This window comes from Marmota flaviventris, chromosome 10 (genome assembly GCF_047511675.1).
Source record: "Marmota flaviventris isolate mMarFla1 chromosome 10, mMarFla1.hap1, whole genome shotgun sequence".
NCBI lineage: Eukaryota > Metazoa > Chordata > Mammalia > Rodentia > Sciuridae > Marmota > Marmota flaviventris.
Window position 1 is genome coordinate 29460719 of NC_092507.1, and position 18655 is coordinate 29479373.

Below are 18655 nucleotides of genomic sequence, written 5' to 3' on the forward strand. Positions count from 1 at the left end.
GAACATTGATTCACTGAAGACTAATTATAGATCAATGTATGTTCCCTTTCTGTTGCAAGTGTCAATACCCATTCCTACTAAATGGCTTCTGGCTAAGAAGTAAAATAGGTTTCTATAAGGAAAATGACACTCCACTCTATCATGCCCCCCCTTATTGCCCCCTGTATTGGCTATTGTGTTATGATAAGGTTACCCTCTGGAGCCATAGGATAAGATACCACCATGGCTGTTTTGTGGGATCTCCTGTAAAGCATCTACACATACACGTTTAATGCCTATAATCCAGAGAAAAAAATAATTCCAAGGACAGAAAACAGGACCCTAAAAGCTGGTAGGTCTTCGACTGGCAAAAAATTGAGTTTTCCCCTAGAATTTCTAGGACTTGAACTAAGGACACATCCCTTAACCTGGAAATCCTGGCCCAACAAAGAAGAAAACCTACAAAAATTTTAAGGATACATTGGGTCTGGTAGTTTCAGAAAGTTGTATCTAGTGAGCTAGTTAAAAAGTTTCACATTTTTGTAGCAGGGGGAGCAGTACCAGGGATTGAACTTGGGCACTCGCAGTGAGCCACCTCCCCAGCCCTATTTTGTATTTTATTTAGAGACGGGGTCTCACTGATATGCTTAGCAACTCACTTTTGCTGAGACTGACTTTGAACTCATGAACCTCCTTCCACAGCCTCCCCGAGTGTTGGGATTACAGGCATGCGCCACCAAGCCCGACCAAGTTTTGCTATTTTAATTGCAATTGTTATCCTATTTTTTAGTAACATGTTAAGCTTAAGGGGAATAAAAGGAGTAAGTATTCTTCCTGGTCAGGAATGAAAGGAAAACAAAGTTCTAAAGGTAATGATAATTGTTGAGAGCTAGCTCCCCAAGGGGAGAATGTCAAGAGATGCAAGAATTTTAAGTATATAAATAAAAATTAATTTTCAGGAAGGCTTACAAACATGGTTGAGTCTTCTCTGTCCACCGGGAGGATTGGTTGGCTAGCATCATAAAGGAATGGTCTTGGGTATTTGAAGTCTTGGGATTTAGTTCCTCTTGTGTTAATTATTTGCTTATGTGAACCTGATCAAGTTACTCTCAGCCATGGTTTATTTGTAAAGTGAGGCTTAATAAAATGTACAGCATTCAGTTTTGTTTTCAAGTGCAAGAAATAGTTTACACAAAGTATTTAGCATAGCTTGAGGCATAGAATATATGCTTTAAAGTGTTACAGTGGGGTGTTAGGGATCAATCCATGCTGGACAAATGCTGTGCCACTGAACTATACCCCCAACCCCAACAGGGTTTTTTTGTGTTTTTGGTTTTGGGTTTTTTACTTTTTCATTTATTTTTATCATGGTCTTCATCAGATCTGAAGACAAAAACCTTCCTGTTTACATAGTGGTGTTCTCAGCTTTCCAATATGTCCATTACTTAAGATCATAATTTCACATTCTCTTATTAGAATTTATCCTTTGAGTATTTGTGTAAAGAAACAATAAAAGATGAATGATAAATTAATTTATTAAGGCCTTTAAGTGAATCTGTTCACTACACATGTTCACTATAGCAGGGGTCAACCATGGCTTGATTTTTATAGTTTTATGGGAACACTACCATTATCTATTTGTTTGCATTCATGGCCACTTTAATGCTCCAACTATGAACTTGAAGATATGCCCAAAGGCCACAGTATGAGCCTCAAGAGTTTGCTGATTCTTGTGCTGTCATTAAATAACATTTAAAAAGAGCAAACTATGTTCTTTGATGCATCTGGTCGTCATGGATTGGTGAACACTTGCCCTAATTTGTCATTCCTAGAAAATTTTATACCTCAAAGTATGATGAAAAAGTCCTGTGCTCACAAATGAAAACTGCTGAAGTGAACATCTTCCAGAAAGGTCAATGAACAACTTTGTGGTGGCGGGGTGCAAGGAAGGGGGGGGTTGGTTACTGGATATTCAGAAGCACTTTATCATTGAGCTACATCTCCAGACCCTTTTAATTTTTTAATTTTGAGACAAGGTCTTGAAGTTTCTCAAGGCTGGGGACAGGGTACATACTGTTGGTAAGGGAAAGATTCAAAATGACTAGTTATTTCCAGCATATTTTGAAATTTTAGGTACAAAAGTGGATTTGGAATTTTATGTTTTGTTTATCAGAAAATAGTATGGATTTAAAGGTAGTTTGTAAATACTACTCTTGCTGGGCACAGTGAGTGGTACATGCCTGTAATACCAGCAATTTATTGAGGCTGTCTCAAAAAGGGCTGGGGATGTGACTCAGTGGGAAAATGTCCCTGGCTTTAATCCCCTGTGCCCTCCCCTCCTCAACCTCCCTCCCCCACAAAAAAAGAAAAACTACTCTTACAGAACCGAGACTTCTTTGCTGCCCTGGAGATTCTTTATGGAAAATAGCTTCATGTTGTATCTTCTAGAGCTACAGTTAAACAAGACCTTGGATAAATTTGGACACCTCCAGGAAGAAAAGAGCGTGTTTAGGGAAAAATTGGCTACCCACCCCAAATCATACTTTAAATTAAATAATTAGTACTTCATTACAGAGAGAATAGAGTACTTTAATAATTTCAGTATAGTTTTTCATCTCCTTATCTGTCAGGTTAACTGTGAGGTACATAGTATATTTGAAAAATTGCTTTTAGAAATAAGAACAGGTCCGGGGAGGGAATATAGCTCAGCTGATAGAGTGCTTGCCTCACATGCACAAGGCCTTGGGTTCAGTCCCCAGCACCACAAAAAAAGAAAAAGAAAAAAATGAACAGGACAAGGATGAGGATTTCTACCTCCAGGAAGGATTTCTGGTTCTCGTGCTGGGGATGCTACCAAACCATCTTAACTTAGGTTGAAGACTGGAGGTTCCCTGCATCATCCAGATGATATAACCAGTTGGCAAGTCCACTTGAGGACTGGTTTATTTTTATCTCTCCTCTATATTGAAGGTGTAATACTTTGGGTTTCCAGCTTACAATGTCTCTGATTGAAGTTTCCCACCTTTAGGCTCCTTTGGTTTTGATTTTAGTCCACTTCAGTCCATGAGGTTTCTGAAGACTTCAAAAAATTAATATCAGGTATGTAGGGCTGCTTCCCAATAGGCAAATGCTTTAAAGGAAAAAACAGGGCTCCAAATTCTCTTTTAGACTTTGACTCTATTATTCTTCATTATCTATTTAGCCTTTTGATGCTTTTAGTAAACTATTGTTTCAGCTGCCCGGTTTTTTTGTTTGTTTTTTGAGGGGAGAGAAGTACAGGGGATTGAACACAGGGCCTCACCATAAGTTAAGCATATGCTTTATCCTTGAACTATGCTCCCAGCCCCTCAACTGCTTTTTAGTTGGCTTTAGCACTGGGTTGATCAAATTTCTTCATACTCCACACTCCAGTCCTAGAAGTGAAAGTTCCCATGGGTTCCTTATTTCTTTGGAGCTGTGGTTAGTAGGTGAAGGCTCTTGACCTGGCTTGATATTCAACTTTCCTTCATATTAATGGGATGCAAGTAGGGAAGGACATGTTTATATTGCCTTTGTTTCTCAACCTTTTAGTAACTATTACTCGAGTCTTCTTTGTTCTGTATTTGGGGAGGACAATATTTGAGTTTTTAAAGCCGGCAAGTTCTGTGAGTAGCCCTAGTTTGTCTTAAACCCCTTGTGCCCTTGGAGTTAAAGATTGAATGGTACAGGTAATGGGCCAAGAAAAAGAAGGGATGGTTCTAAGTAGCAACAGTAATCAGGAATGTACAATTGCAACAAGGTTTCAAAGGGTAGGCATAGAGCTAATGTAGGCAAAATTAGGAACTGGGACTTGAAGTGATAGGAAATAGTGAGTGGTGGTGTACAATGAGGACCTTGTTTAGCCAGAGTAGAAATCCCATGTGGATCCTGGGAAGAGAGTTTGGAAGTAAGTAGGACCTACATAATAAAGGGCTTTGACTATTAGGAGTTTCACCCTTGACAGATTGACCATTAAGAACCTAACAATTTGGCCTGAGAATATAGCTCAGTTGATAGAGTGCTTGCCTTGCATGCACAAGGCCCTTGGTTCAATCCCCACACCACAAAAAGAAAGAAAAAAAAACTAATAGTTTGGGCTAGTCAGAAGTAATGAAGACCTGTACATTGATTGGGAAGAATGATTAAACATGGTGATACTTTAAACTGGCTAAGAACATTGCTCTTAATCTTCCCAGTCTTATCTTCCTGGTCCCCATAACACATGTTCAGAGAGAGATTTTCTCTTAGTTTCATCTGTCTTTCCCCTTCAATTTCTAATCTAGTCTAATTCTATTAGCTACTGCTGGTCCCTTTTTTATTTTAGGAGTGGGAGGACTTAGAGTCTCTTAAATTTATTTATTAAAGGCATTAATTAGCTCTTATATGGACTATTGAAGTTTTTCCTTTCATACTGTCCCCAGAAACCTATACTTTGCCTATCATCTTTATCTTTCATGGTGCTCCTATTGACCTCTGCTTGGAATTAAATTCCATTCTTGATAGATGCCAACTTGAGTGGTGATCAGCTTTCTGCTCCCTTCATCAAGGCAGTTACCTATTCATTAGATAAATGTTTATTGAGCACTACTGTTTGCCAAGTATTGTTCTAGGTATTAGGAATATATCACTGAACTGAATAGACAAGGTCCCTGCTCTTGTGGCACTTATATTCTTGTGAAGCAAGACAGGAAAACTAGTAAATAAGTTAACCCAAGATTTAAAGGTGAAGAAGACAAAAATGGTAATGGCAATAACTTTATTTGATACCACTGCTACACAGGTTTGAATAAACAACTGGGTAACCTGTAGATCCTAGTACATTTGGGGAAAGACAATGAATTTGGAAATTCTCCATCCCTAACCCAGTAAGTGAAGTTTGGGATAGAATAGAGCAGAGAAACAAAGTAATCTGAAAGATAAAGTAATGGATTGCAACATTTGGAATATAAAGGAAACCAGAGTGACCCTCTGAACTAAAAAAGAATGCCATCTGGGGATGGAGGAAATACCAAGTTGAAACAATTAGCATTCACTGAAGTAAACTGAGTTGGGTGGAGGGCAGTGTCAGGCTTCTTCTGAAGTTGATAAACATTCCATCCCTAAAAGTAATTCCCCTCATTTTAATATATTGAGCTGCCTCTTGACTTTAATTAGGTTCTCTCTCTCTTTTTTTAATATTTATTTTTTAGTTGTAGTTGGACACATTATCTTTATTTGAATGTGGTGCTCAGGATCGAACCCAAGGCTAGGCAAGCGCTGTGCGGCTGAGCCTCAAATGATATGATTACATGAAGGAAAAAAAACAAAAACACAATTGGTAAGACCAGAGGCAGTTCACTACACCTGACATATATACTCACCATAAGTTCACTGGAGCTAGTTTTATAGTCTTTTTTTTTTTTTTTTTAAGAGAGAGAGAGAGAGAATTTGAATATTTATTTATTTATTTATTTTTAGTTTTCGGCAGACACAACATTTTTGTTTGTATGTGGTGCTGAGGATCGAACCCGGGCTGCACGCATGGCAGGCGGGCGCGCTACCGCTTGAGCCACATCCCCAGCCCTATAGTCTTTTTTTTTTTTTTAAATATTTATTTTTTAGTTGTAGTTAGACACATATTTTATTTATTTTTATGTGGTGCTGAGGATCAAACCCAGAGCCTCTCATATGCTAGGCAAGCGTTCCACCGCTGAGCCACAACCCCAGCCCTAGATAGTCTTATTAGTGAGTCAGCATTCCTGAGATCAGGGTCATAAAAAAACTAGTTGAAAGGAGGCTGCCAGGGCAGCTGAGTAGCTTTCCCCAGAAGCACCCTGCTATCTGTCTAGACACACCAGAACACTTAACAATGCAAGGAGTTTTATTACAGTTTTCTCCACTAGATTGTGTCCACTGGGGTAATGACTGCAACTCTTCTTACTTTGGCTGCAGAGATAACCTGTAGAAGGTTTAAAATTATTTGATCTGGGAGTTAAGGGTAGTTTCAGGTAATACAATGAATGAAGCATAGCCACATACTTCATTTATTACCAAGAACTCAGTATAGTGAAAGAGTCAATGTAGACAAATAAATGCATTATGCAACGTAATAAGAGCATAATGAGAAGTGCCAAGATGAAGTTCTGTGTTAATTACTCCACCTCAGAAAAGGTCTCACAATCCAACTTAGTCATCAGTTACTGCCATTACCATTTTTGTCTTCTTCACCTTTAAATCTTGGGTTAACTTATTTACTAGTTTTCCTGTCTTGCTTCACAAGAATATAAGTGCCACAAGAGCAGGGACCTTGTCTATTCAGTTCAGTGATATATTCCTAATGCCTAGAACAATACTTGACAAACAGTAGTGCTCAATAAACATTTATCTAATGAATAGGTAACTGCCTTGATGAAGGGAGCAGAAAGCTGATCACCACTCAAGTTGGCATCTATCAAGAATGGAATTAATTCCAAGCAGAGGTCAATAGGAGCACCATGAAAGATAAAGATGATGGGCCAAGCATAGGTTTCTGGGACAGTATGAAAGGAAAAACTTCAATAGTCCATACAAGAGCTAAATTTCTAAAAGGTAGTGTTTAAGTTTTCTCGCTTATGACTAAGGAGTATGTCAAGATGAGGAAACCCAGCAGATCAAAAACAAAGGTTCAGAGAAGAGACACCCAAGGACACTCAGACCGCCCCGCTGGTGATGTCCCGACGCTCGGTGCTCACGCATCAACTAACAGTCTCTTTAGAGGGGAAAGCCTGGGGACCTTTGTTTAGGACTTCAAGCCCCACCTCATTATACTTCCAAAGCTCTGCTGGAAGAACACATCCCCAGGAACCCTGCAGCGAACAGTCTAGTCGGGTTCCACCTGGTCTCAAAACGTAGTCTTGAAAATGAAATGAAAAGAGGAGACATTGGGGCTTGCCTCCAGAGGCGTAAAGTCCTTTAACTACACTCTAACGAAGCAAAGGACTTGCAGGGCCTGCAGGGCGAGGCCATGAAAAGGTGTTGCGGGGGAACTGAAGAACTTCGGGGCAGGAGGTTTGCCTACCGTGATGCAAGAGGGCCCTGAAAGAACAGGTAAAAGGGGCGGGGAGAAATGGAACACCAACAAGCCCCTCTCCGCACGGGTTACGTGACAGAACAGCAAAATCCCGGCGGCCCCTGAGCTCCACAGCAACCGCGCGCGAGGGGTTCTGGGAGTTGTAGTTTTCCATCCTCGGAGGTGGAGGAAGAGCTGCCACCTCTGTAGGCCAGGTTGTTTGCACCGTCCAGTGGAGGGGCTAGCTGTGTCCACACTTTCTCCGATGGAAGTTTACGGAGTCTCAAAAATTCGGGAAGTTTGTGCCAGAAAATGGCAAGATAAACCGTATGAATGGATTAGGAAGCAGGCTAGAAGTGATAGGATCATCCCAGGTAGAAGAAACTGCTCCTAGAAAACTTGGAAGCAGCAAATCTGGATGGCTGAGTAGGTATGGCAAACAGTGGATTCGAGGATTTAGAAGTGGAAAGAAACCAAGTCATGAAGAGTCTGGAACGTCAAATTCAAGATTTTGACCTTTTTTAAATGTATGGACACCACACAGCCCCCCGCAGAATGAATGGCTCCCTACTTTTGTGTTTCTTCCTCTTTTGTGCTGCTCAGGTCCTTGGCACGTTAGGCAGCTGCTCTACCACTGAGCTACACCCCCGCCCTAGTTCATCTTTTTATAACAGAAAGATCACTTGCTATAGCATGCTGATTGCATCTACAACCCAAGAGCCCAGTAAGGATCATGACATGGTCAGAGTTTAAAAAGTATTTTTTAGATAATCATATTTGAGATTTAAAAAAGAAATGGTCAGGGGCTTGGGGAATGTGGCTCAGTGGTACAATGCTTGCCTAGTAAGTATGAGTCCCCGGGTTCAATTCTCAGTACCACAAGAAAAAGAAATGTAAAGAAAAGAAATGGTCAACCATAGAGTGAATAAGAAGGCAGCAAGACTGAGAGCAAGAAGCCTTTGGAGTTCAACGCCAGCCTCAGCAAAAAAGAGGTGCTAAGCAAGTCAGTGAGACCTTGTCTCTAAATAAAATATTAAAAAAACAGGGCTGCGGATGTGGCTCAGTGGTCCAGTGTCTCTGAGTTCAATCCCCATTACCCGCCCCCAAATGTTAGTTTCCCCATATTTTAAAATAGGAGACCTAACATTTAAACACTAAGATTTCTAGCTTCTCTTGAAACATCAGAAGATTTGACAATTTACAGCCCTGATTCTTTCATAATTAATAAGCTGGAGCTGTGTATCTGCTGTGCCTTTAAACAAACTATATGGCCTCCAGTTTATCACATTTCCCACTATCCCTTCCATCCCTTAAACTGAGGTGAAGTATTGATTGTCATTTACCATGTGCTTTTGTTGTCATTTTCTTATACTGAGTCCTGTTTGGGCCTGGAAATGTTTGAAATGCCCATCATTGTACTATTTCTACATGGTATTTCTGAGGAGTGATAAAATAAATCTATTTTAGAATGACTGGTCATGCAAAACAGATTGAATGCAAAATTTGGGAGTCAGAAAATAAGAAATAGGTTGGAAACCTGTTGAAGGAATATTAATATAAAACTCTAGGGATTTTTCATGCCTAAGTGGCCAGGAAGATATCATTAAAGAACAACAAAGTGGGGAGGGCTGTGGGCATAGCTTCATAGTAGAGCATTTGCCTACCATGTCAGGCCCTGGGTTTAATCCCTAGCACCACTAAACAAAAGGAGGGGGAGAAGGAAAAGAAAGAAAGATAGGGAGTAACTGGAAAGGGTAATGATCAATACTTTGCCAATAGTACTTTGTGAGCAAGGTCCATGAGTTACCAAATACATAATCTTCCAGTATTCTGCTGGACATATATTAGGTGCTCAGGAAATTCTAGTTGGATTATACCTGATTTTCATGTGAACCATATCTGATGGGATATTGGAGAGCTGGAATGGTCAAATGAAACCAGTAAGTTGTGCATCTTAGGAATTTCTCCAGGATGGGTGATCCTCAGCCTTGGTCACAGTTATTCCATTTTGGGGGAAAAAACCTGTGCAGAAGTCCAGAAGCAAAACAGGAATTGAGTATGAGAAGTGGAGATAGGAAGAAAATGCTGTTGCTCCAGGGAACAAAATCAAAAGGCTAAGAAACCAAACTGCAAGACTTTACCTGAATTGTTGAAACAGCAAGCTCTTATTCAGAATATTAGGCAGGGGATTTTGGACAATGAGGCTGGGAAGTTGGGAAGGCTGACTTCTGTAAATGTTTTTGATAGCACACCATTTCAGGGGAAAAAAATTTCAGCCCAAACCCCCAATAAATACTTGTTTACAAATTATTTATATGTAAATTGTATATCCCATTGCACACACTTTGGAGGCTCTGATACAATCAAAGAGAATCACTGTAGCTTCTGGAGCAGAGGAAGACATGTTACCAGTCCATCTGCAAAATTTTAGAAGCTGAGACATCAAAGAACTGTGACTGGCTTACAGTGCTTTCCAAGTGCCAGCCATTGCCCTACTAAATTATAATAACTCAAATTTAGCCCCTATAACAATCCTACTCTGTAGGCTTTATCATCATCATCATCATCATCATCATCATCATCATACTGGTATGAGAATTGAACCGAGGGGCACTTAACCACTGATCCACATCCTTAGCCTCTTTTATTTTTATTTTTTTAATTTTTTTTAGTTGTTGAACAAATTTATTTTATTTATTATTATACGATGCTGAGAATCAAACCCAGTATCTCACACATGCTAAGCAAGCGCTCTACCACTGAGCCACAACCCAAGCCCCTTTATTTTTTATATTGAAACAGGGTCACTCCAAGGCTGGCCCTTGACTTTTGTGAGCCTCCTGCCTCCGCTTCCTGAGTCACTGGGATTACAGTGCACCACAGGCCGGACAGATTACTATTATCTATAACAAAAGAGGAAACTGAGGGCGGGCGAGATTAGGAAATCTTTCCGGGTCACACAGAATTTGCCAGAATTTGCCCCTCAGTGATCTGGGTTCACAGTCCACGGGTTTAACGGGTTTGGGGGCTAGAACAGTGTTCTTCACAGGTGGCTCCAAGTCAAATCGCTCACCGATCAGCGCTACCGTGGGAGTGCTAGTCCTAAACTAGGAGACAGCAAGAACGCACTAACAGCTAAGCCTTCTCCAGAGCGGTGGCTCAGGGCAGGTCAGGCACAGTCAGCGTCCCCAGAGGCCCAGGCAGAAAGGCACCCGGGCGCAGATTGATGGGCTAGGTTTCTGTGGTTTCCGGGGCGAGACTGCAGAGGGAAAGTCGGCTCCGGGCGTCTAACTGCAAACGTCGCGCTGCGGGCATCCTTTACGGCAGGCGTGTGCGTCGCTAGCCGGACGTTCTGAAGCGAGGGCCCGGGAGGGGACAAGGACACGGCGGTGGGAAGGTAGGAGTTGCTTATGTCTGCATGGCAGTGAATGAGCTTCCTTCTGACCTGTCTTGGACGAATTCCCTCATAGTTTGGGTGTCCCCTTCTCCCAGGCCCGACCTCTGGGCCTGCTCCCTGGCACATCCCGTGACCCCCTCTCCTGGAGACCGCACCTCGCTCAGCTGTCTTTCCAGGTTGATTTAGCTTTTGCCGGATTAATGCTTTGGCCTTCTGTTCCTTAACTGAAATCCACGCTCCTTATCTCGGCCATCAAGCCCCTGCGTGGTTTTGGCCCCTCCGCCCTTGTTCATTTCATTTTTCCCGTCGTGCATTCTGGGCTTCACCCTCTCCTGGGCCTCAGTGTCCCCCCAAATGCCCAGCACGCACGCTGGAACGCATTCTGTTGCTGGACTGGAGTAGTGTGTCCACCGATCTTTACTTGGCGAACTCAGCCCGTCTCAAAGGCATTTTCAAGTCTCAGGGAATCCTCGGCTGCTTCCTCAAAAACTCTGACCTCTGAACCACTCTGTTTCTTGCAGTGGGTTTCTAGTTCCCAGTGTCTCTCTAGTGCGTACGTTGAGCAGCTGCTTTCCCCCTTCTCAGTGCCTGGAAAGAATAGGATGAAACTTTAGAAATTAAATTCACCAGTAAATCTACTTTGTATACACAATTACAATGGTATTTTTATTTTTTCCTCCTTTGGTTTTATTATAATGTGTGTCTTTGTCTCTTTGTCTTTACTTTATTTAACAGTATAAGGTATTTGACATGTATATTCTCTTCTCCGATGTCTCATTTATTCTACTGAATACCAGAAATTAATTACTCATTTCTTTATTATTTGCACATTTAAGTGTTTTTGGTTTGTAAATGTGTGGGGTTTTCTTTTTTTTTTTGTCTTGTTTTGTTTTTGCTTTTTGTTTTTTGCAGTACTGGAGTTTGAACTCAGGGATGCTCTACCACTAAGCTACATCCCCAGCCCTTTTTATATTTTGAGACAGGTCTTGCTTAGTTGCCCAGGCTGTCCTCAATTTTTTTTTAATATTTATTTTTTAGTTTTCGGCGGATACAACATCTTTATTTTATTTTTATGTGGTGCTGAGGATCGAACCCAGCACCCGGAGCATGCTAGGTGAGCACATTACCGCTTGAGCCACATCCCCAGCCCCTGTCCTCAAATTTGCTGTCCTCCTGCTCCCAAATCACTGGAATTACAGTCATCATCACCATGCCCTGCTTCAGTTATTGTAAATTCATTTTTTTCAGCAGTTACCAAGCCCCTGCCCTCAAAGCATTTTTTGTCCAGTAGGAGAGAGATACAAGTAAAATCTGTTATATATAGTACTGTGCAAAGTACTTCTTGGAAATTGAGAATGCTATATAACAGAGGAGGGACACCAGATTCAGGAGGGTTTCTCAGGAAATGTGTCTCCCAAGTTGACATGGAAAGAATGGACAGAAAAAAATGTAAAGAAACTTGTCACTCTGAAATATATATACATATACCTGTAATCTCAGCTTTCTGGCAAATTGAGGCAGGAGGATCACAAGTTTGAGGCCAGTTTCAGCAACTTAGTAAGACTGTCTCAAAATTAAAATTAGAAAGGGCTGGGGAGATGTAGCTCAGTGGTAAAGTGCCCCTGGATTCAATCCTCATACAGAAAAAGGAAAAAGAACAATGTAAAGAAGTATTCTGTGTTTGTATCTATTTTGTTCTTTTCAGTTTTCTTCAGATCTATTTCAAATACTTGGTATTATTCACTCAAAACATGAAAGTTTTTGAACTTTTGACAAAAATGTCCTTAATATACAGAGGAGTTTTTAGCATTGTTTTTTAATTCTAGTTCTGTTTTCCTTGAGTTTTGTGTAAGTACAAAAATTGCTCACCTACCATAAACTGGGAGAATCTATCTAATGAAAAAGTTCGTTGAGAAGAAATTTGGAGAATACAGCATTCTAGAGGATACTTATCATGATTATCTCATTTTTTCCCTTGGTAATGTCTCATTTGATTGTATTCTTGTGGCATTATTATTATTATTTATCTTCCATTACAGCCATGCCTTTCTTTGATGTGCAGAAAAGGTTGGGCATTAACTTAGACCGTCATCTAACAATCCAAAGTGCTGATCAGCCCTACAAGATTCCTTCTCGATGCCACGCTTTTGAAAAAGAATGGATAGAGTGTGCACATGGAATTGGTAATACCCGCGCCCAGAAAGAGTGCAAGATAGAATATGAAGATTTCGTAGAATGTTTGCTTCGGCTGAAAACGGTGAGGAAATGGTGGAGATGGGAGCTGAATGACTTGCTTATTTCTTTGGGGCTATTTTTAAAGTGTTTTTAATTGGTCTTGGGACTGAGGCTACTGAGAGACCAAGTGCCTTCAGATCTGAGGAGGCCCATTCTTCCTTAGTGTTCTTCCTCATCTTCTCCCAAATTTTCCCTGCTGTAGCCACCAGGTTAGAAATTATATATGTGTACATTTTTTTCAGTAGGCCATAAAGCAGAAAATACCAAGTAGCTTTGGGTGTTTTAACTGTCCTTGAAAATCTCTGGGCAGAAAATATTTTAGATTCATTGAACACTCATTGAGAAGAGGTTATATCCTGCAGATCTGTTAGAATGAAAATCATATAGCAGTCTGAATTTGTTCTTACTCTACGGAAGATGGAAGTGTTAAAGAGATTGCTGACCAAGATGCAGAGTAAAAAAAGATCTTAGCAAGCACAGTGCCCACCTCCTCAAGAGTTGAATGAGTTTTATAACATAAAGGGACCTATTTTCCCATAGAGAAGAAATCTCTTGGTTTGGGCTTTAATTTTGCCTATTTCTGTGCTTCAGATATAACAAATAGATTTTTTTTTTTTTTTCCCCTTTTAAGATAGTATCTTGCCACATTGCCCAGGCTGGTCTCCAACTCCTGGACTTAAGTGATCCTCCTTCCTTAGCCCATAGTCCCAGAGTATGGTGCCAAGCCTGGATCCATATAGAAAAAAAAACAAAAACAAAAAACTTTTAACACATTCTTTTTAACATATTTAAACAACTTTTAATTCTTTATGTGGTACTAAGGTTTGAACCCAGGGTCTCATGCATGCCATGCAAGCATTCTACCACTAAGCTATATCTCCAGCCCATAGAAATGTTTCTATTACTTACAAATTCTTGGGGTTCAGGGAGATAATTCACATTTTTAGTTAAATTTGCAGCAAACTGGATCAATTTAAAGTTCTTGGCTGGGTGTGATGGCACACACCTATAATCCCAGCGACCCGGGAGGCTGAGACAGGAGAATAGTGAGTTCAAAGCCAGCCTCAGCAAGGACTAAGCAACTCAGTGAGACCTTGTCTCTAAATAAAATACAAAAAAGGGCCGGGGATGTGGCTTAGTGGTTGAGTGCCCCTGAGGTCAATCCCCAGTACCACCCTGGCACCCCTGCCGAAAAATAATTTAAAGTTCTTATCTGTTAACATCTGCTGTTGACATTTGGATAATAGGAAGCTAAACTTGGAAGGAATGAGGAAGTATCAGGTAGTGTTCTTATATTGATCTCTCCCAGAATCCAGTCATTCATTAGTTAATAGTTTAGTATTACCAGGGATGATGTGGCCACTTTATAGCCATATAGTTCACAGCATGTCCTCTAACTTTTTTTTCTTCTAGCCAAGTTATTTATTGCTTCAAAAATTTGTATCAGAAGGAGGTAGTGTGTGAGGTGGAAAGAACATCAGATTGGGAGTTAGAGAGCCAGATTCTGGTGCTGGTTCTGCCACCGCTAGTTTCATGACATTGAGCAAGTCCTCTTCTTTGTCTTAGTTTTCTTATAAGGGGAAATTGGAGCTGCCTCCAAACTCACTCCTAAACTTATAGTTTATGAATAGATAAGTTACCATGTTACAGGTGTTGCTAAATGACTGAATAACTTCCTATAGGCAAAGAAATTAGTAAATCAGGGAATTAGAATCAAGCATTGTTAAAAAGTTCTTAGCAGGGCTGGGGTTGTGGTTCAGTGGTAAAAGCACTTGCTTATGTGAGGCACTAGGTTTGATCCTCAGCACCAAATTAAATAACGTTTTGTGTCCATCTACATCTAAAAATATTTTGTTAAAAGTTCTTAGTATATAATAAAGCATTTGTTTCTCAAAATAATCCTGTGAGATGAGTTACTATTATTTTTTCTATTATAAGTTTAAAATTTGAGAGGGGATAGGGTTTGTAGCTCAGTGGTAAAGCACTTAACATACCATCTGCAAAGCCCTGGCACCTAAAATAAATAAATTAATTAATTAAGACAAGGAAAAATTAAGGACATTGCCTAAACTCTTAGAGCTAGTAAGTGTTGGACTTGGGATTTTAGCCTGGTAAGGCTATTCTAGAGACTGTCCTTATCTACAACACTGAGTGTCATTTTTTAATTGTTTTTCCTTGTTTGTTTGTTGGTGCTAGGGACTGAACCCAGGCCTTGTGCGTGTTAAGCATGCACTTTACCACTATTTCCTCTGCCCCATTCACTGGTTATTGCTTCTTGCTCAGAAAGATCTGATATATGGTATTGTCAACCATGACTTGTTCTGTTGGGAGACTCGTTCAGAAATGCTCTTGAGAGGGGCTTGGGATGTGGCTCAAGTGGTAGCGAGCTTGCCTGGCATGCTTGGGGCACTGAGTTCGATTCTCAGCACCACGTAAAAATAAAATAAAGATATTGTGTCCACCTAAAAACTAAAAATAAATATTAAAAAAAATTAAAAAAAAAAAAAGAAATGCTTTTGAGAGAAATGGTAAGAAAGTAGTCTGTTAAACCTAGCCAGATGGCACATGTTCAGAATCCTAGGCACTCTAGAGGCTGAGGCAATAGGATCACAAGTTGGAGGCCAGCTTCAGCAATTTTGCAAGACCCTATCTCAAAAAAATAAAGAACACTGGGGTGTTGCTGTTTAACACACCTGGGCTAAACCCAGTACTAGGGAAAATAAGAAAAATAATATAGTCCATTTAAAATTGTTAATATTTATATCAGTATTTTGGTTAACTTAAGAGTTTCTTCCTACCGAAGTTATATCCATGTTACTTCTTTTATTTTATTTTATTTTTTTTTTAGTTGTAGATGGACACTATACCTTTATTTTATTTATTTTGTTTTTTATATGGTGCTGAGGATTGAACCCAGTACCTCACATGTGCTAGGCAAGCACTACCACTGAGCCACAACCGCAGTCCCACCCCATATTACTTCTTTAAAGTTGATAAGATTTTAGCTAAATATGCTAACTTTGTGCCTTTGGTAAAAGATAGCCATTTATTTAAAGATAATATTAATTGGAGCACCTATTATGTTATGAACTATTCTAGGCAGTAGGAATATAGCAATTAGCAAAATAGCAAAAGTCTCTGACTTCATGAGTTTTTATTCTAGTGCGATTAGAAGAAAATTAACAAACAAAATATGATGTGTCAGGTGGTAAGTGTAATGGGGAAAGTAAACTAGGAGAGTGTTAGCGTGGGAGCTAAATGGATGCTACTCCGAATAGCCCTTAGGGTAGTCAGTGGTGTGGTGGTACATGCCTGTAATCCTAGTGGGCTTGGGAGGCTAAGGCAGGAGGATTGCAGGTTCAAAGCCAACCTCAGCAATTTAGTGAGGTGCTAAGCAACCTACCAAGACCCTGTCTCAAAATAAAAAATAAGAAGGGCTGGGGATGTGTCTCAATTGTTAAGCACCCTTTGGGTTCAATTTCTGGTACAAAAATAAATAAAATGGGGCTGAGGTTGTGGCTCAGTGGTAGAGCACTTGCCTGGCACCTGTGAGGCACTTGGTTTGATCCTGAGCACCACAAAAGATGCTCATCTACAACTAAAAAAAAATTATTATAAAGCAAATGTTAGGTTAGTCAAAGAAGAGCTCTCAGCATTTGAAGATGTAGGCAAAGAATTTAAGAAAGCCACATGGATATGAGGGAAGAATGTTCTGGGCAGAGGAAACAGTAAGTGCAAAGGTCCCTGAGCTGGAATAGAGAAGGATAAAGTCAGAGAGGTCCTTGTAAGCCATTATGAGAAGAAGCCATTGAAGGGCTTTGATCAGAGGGATGCCATCAGGATTGGTAAGTATACTTTCTATGTTACAGAAACCAGGGGCCAAATCATATCATTGTTGTGGCTAGGCTTTGATTTATTGGGAAGAAACCAGTGGCCCATCAGAGAATGGAATAGAACTCAGGGCTCAAAGGTGGCCAAGCACTTTCCAAGCCTTTACTTTTTTACCTAAAAAGAGACCTCATATTGACTGTTTCTTTCTTTGTACCTTACTGAATTTTTGTTTTTGCTTTTTGGACCTGAGATTGAACCCAGGGACGCTTAACCACTGAGCCACATCCCCAGCCCCTGTTTTATTTCTTTTCCTTTTTCTTTTTTTCTGTGGTGCTTCAGATTGAACCCAGGGCCTTATGCATACGGGGCAAGCACTCTACCAACTGAGCTGTATCCCCAGCCCCCCACCCCACCCCATTTTCTTATTTTGAGACGGGGCCTCCTAAACTATTGAAGTTAGCCTCAAACTTGGAATCCTCTTACCTGAGCCTCCTCAGTCACTAGAATTAAAGTGTGTGCCATTACACCCAGTTCCTGGGGATTAAACCCTGGGCCTCTTGTATGCTGGGTAAGCACTCTACTACTGAGCTATATCCCCAGCCCTTTTTCATTTTTTATTTTATGTTATTCATTTTTACAGTACTGGGAATTGAAGCCAGGATCTAGCATATGCTAAGCAAGTGCTCTATTACTGAGTTATATGCCCAGCCTTTTTTATTATTATTCTTTTTTAAATCTTATTTGTTTATTTATTTATTTTTGAGGTGCTGGGGATTGAACCCAGGGCCTTGTGCATGTGAGGCAAGCACTCTACCAACTGAGCTATATCCCCAGCCCTCTTTTTTTAAATTTCATTTGTTTATTTTTATGTGGTGCCGGGGATTGAACCTAGTGCCTCACGCATGCTAGGCAAGCACTTTACTACTGAGCCACAACCCCAGTCCTCCCCTCTTTTTTCTTTTAAAGTATTTTTAGTTGTACATGGACAAAATCATTTATTTTTATGTAGTGCTGAGGATTGAACCCAGCACCCCACCCCACTCCCAAGCCCTTTTTTGAGGGCAGGTGTTGCTAAGTTGCCCCTGCCATCCTTGAACTTGTGATCCTGTTGCCTAGCATGTGTGGGGGATTTCCATTCCTAGCACAGTAAAAAGAAAATGATGGACTTTGTCTTAAAGTTCCTTTATAGGATGAAAAGCCTTACAGAATTTAAAAATGAAACAAAAATCTATCTTGGTTTCTCCAGACCTCGCTTTCTGATACAACTTTTCCTCTACTTTAAATGCTTTTTTCCTTTGACAGATGAAACGTGTGAATACCATCAAGAAGCATCGGGATAAGCTAATAAAGGAAGGGAACTACACCCCTCCACCTCACCACTTGGGCAAGGCGGATCCTAGGCCCTGAGCAGAGCAGCTGCTGATGGCAAGAGGCTGATGTTTCATGTTCTCTTTTCCATTGAAAGATTGTTTACTGAAAACTTCAAAGTGTATAAAATAAAGGATTGCTCCATCTTATTTGTTCTGTTTTCTCTTGGATCATCCTTTTCCATGATAAGATTATAAACTTTTTATTTATTATTATTATTTTTTTGTACCAGGGATTGAACCCAGGGGTGCTTAACCACTGAGCCACATCCCAGCCTGTTTTTGTTTTTTTTTTTTTTTATATTTTGAGAAGAGTCTTGCTAAGTTGCTGAGGCTGGCTTTGAATTTAGCAGTCCTCCTGCCTCAGCCTCCAAGCCACTGGGATTACAGGCATGTGCCACCATATATGGCTTACAAACAGTTTTTTTAAGTTTGGAAAAATGCCTCTACCTAGATCTAAAAAATTATCATCTAGGGAATTATTAACATTTTCTGAATGCTTATTACAGAGGTACTTTAAATATTTTAACTCATTTAAGAAGCCCCAGTGTTACTTAGTCTTTCCATTCTGGTTTATTTTCTGTAAAACAGGCTGGGGGAAAGGGGAGAGGGAAGCAATGTTGTGTATTTCCTAAGGTTTGTGACATCTAACTTTAAGGCTAAGAAAGTGTGAGGTTTAAATAATTTTGAAGAAACAGAGTTACTGTTTCAATTTGCTATCCTCTATCAGTGGCATTTTATTTTATTCTATTTTATTTCATTTAAATTGACATGTTTAAAAACATGTTTCTAAAAGAAAAA

The 18655-nt window shown here is 40.2% G+C and overlaps 1 protein-coding gene and 1 non-coding gene across 2 annotated transcripts; one reads left to right on the forward strand and one right to left on the reverse strand.

Moving 5' to 3' along the window:
* The first annotated feature begins 10311 nt into the window (after positions 1-10311).
* Ndufs5 (NADH:ubiquinone oxidoreductase subunit S5) lies at positions 10312-18004 on the forward strand. Its single transcript, XM_027937294.2, has 3 exons — positions 10312-10421; positions 12461-12678; positions 17790-18004. The coding sequence occupies exons 2-3, from the start codon at positions 12463-12465 to the stop codon at positions 17892-17894; spliced, it is 321 nt and encodes a 106-aa protein (XP_027793095.1). The 5' UTR covers positions 10312-10421; positions 12461-12462; the 3' UTR covers positions 17895-18004.
* Trnav-cac (transfer RNA valine (anticodon CAC)) lies at positions 17247-17320 on the reverse strand. Its single transcript has one exon. It is a non-coding gene; the product is annotated as a tRNA-Val (tRNA).
* Positions 18005-18655: the final 651 nt, after the last annotated feature.

Excerpts from the sequence above, each read along its gene's own strand:
- Ndufs5 (XM_027937294.2), top strand. The coding sequence starts at position 12,463 with ATGCCTTTCTTTGATGTGCAGAAAAGGTTGGGCATTAACTTAGACCGT. Across the intron at positions 12,679-17,789 it reads GTTTGCTTCGGCTGAAAACG|ATGAAACGTGTGAATACCAT; the intron begins GTGAGGAAATGG and ends TTCCTTTGACAG.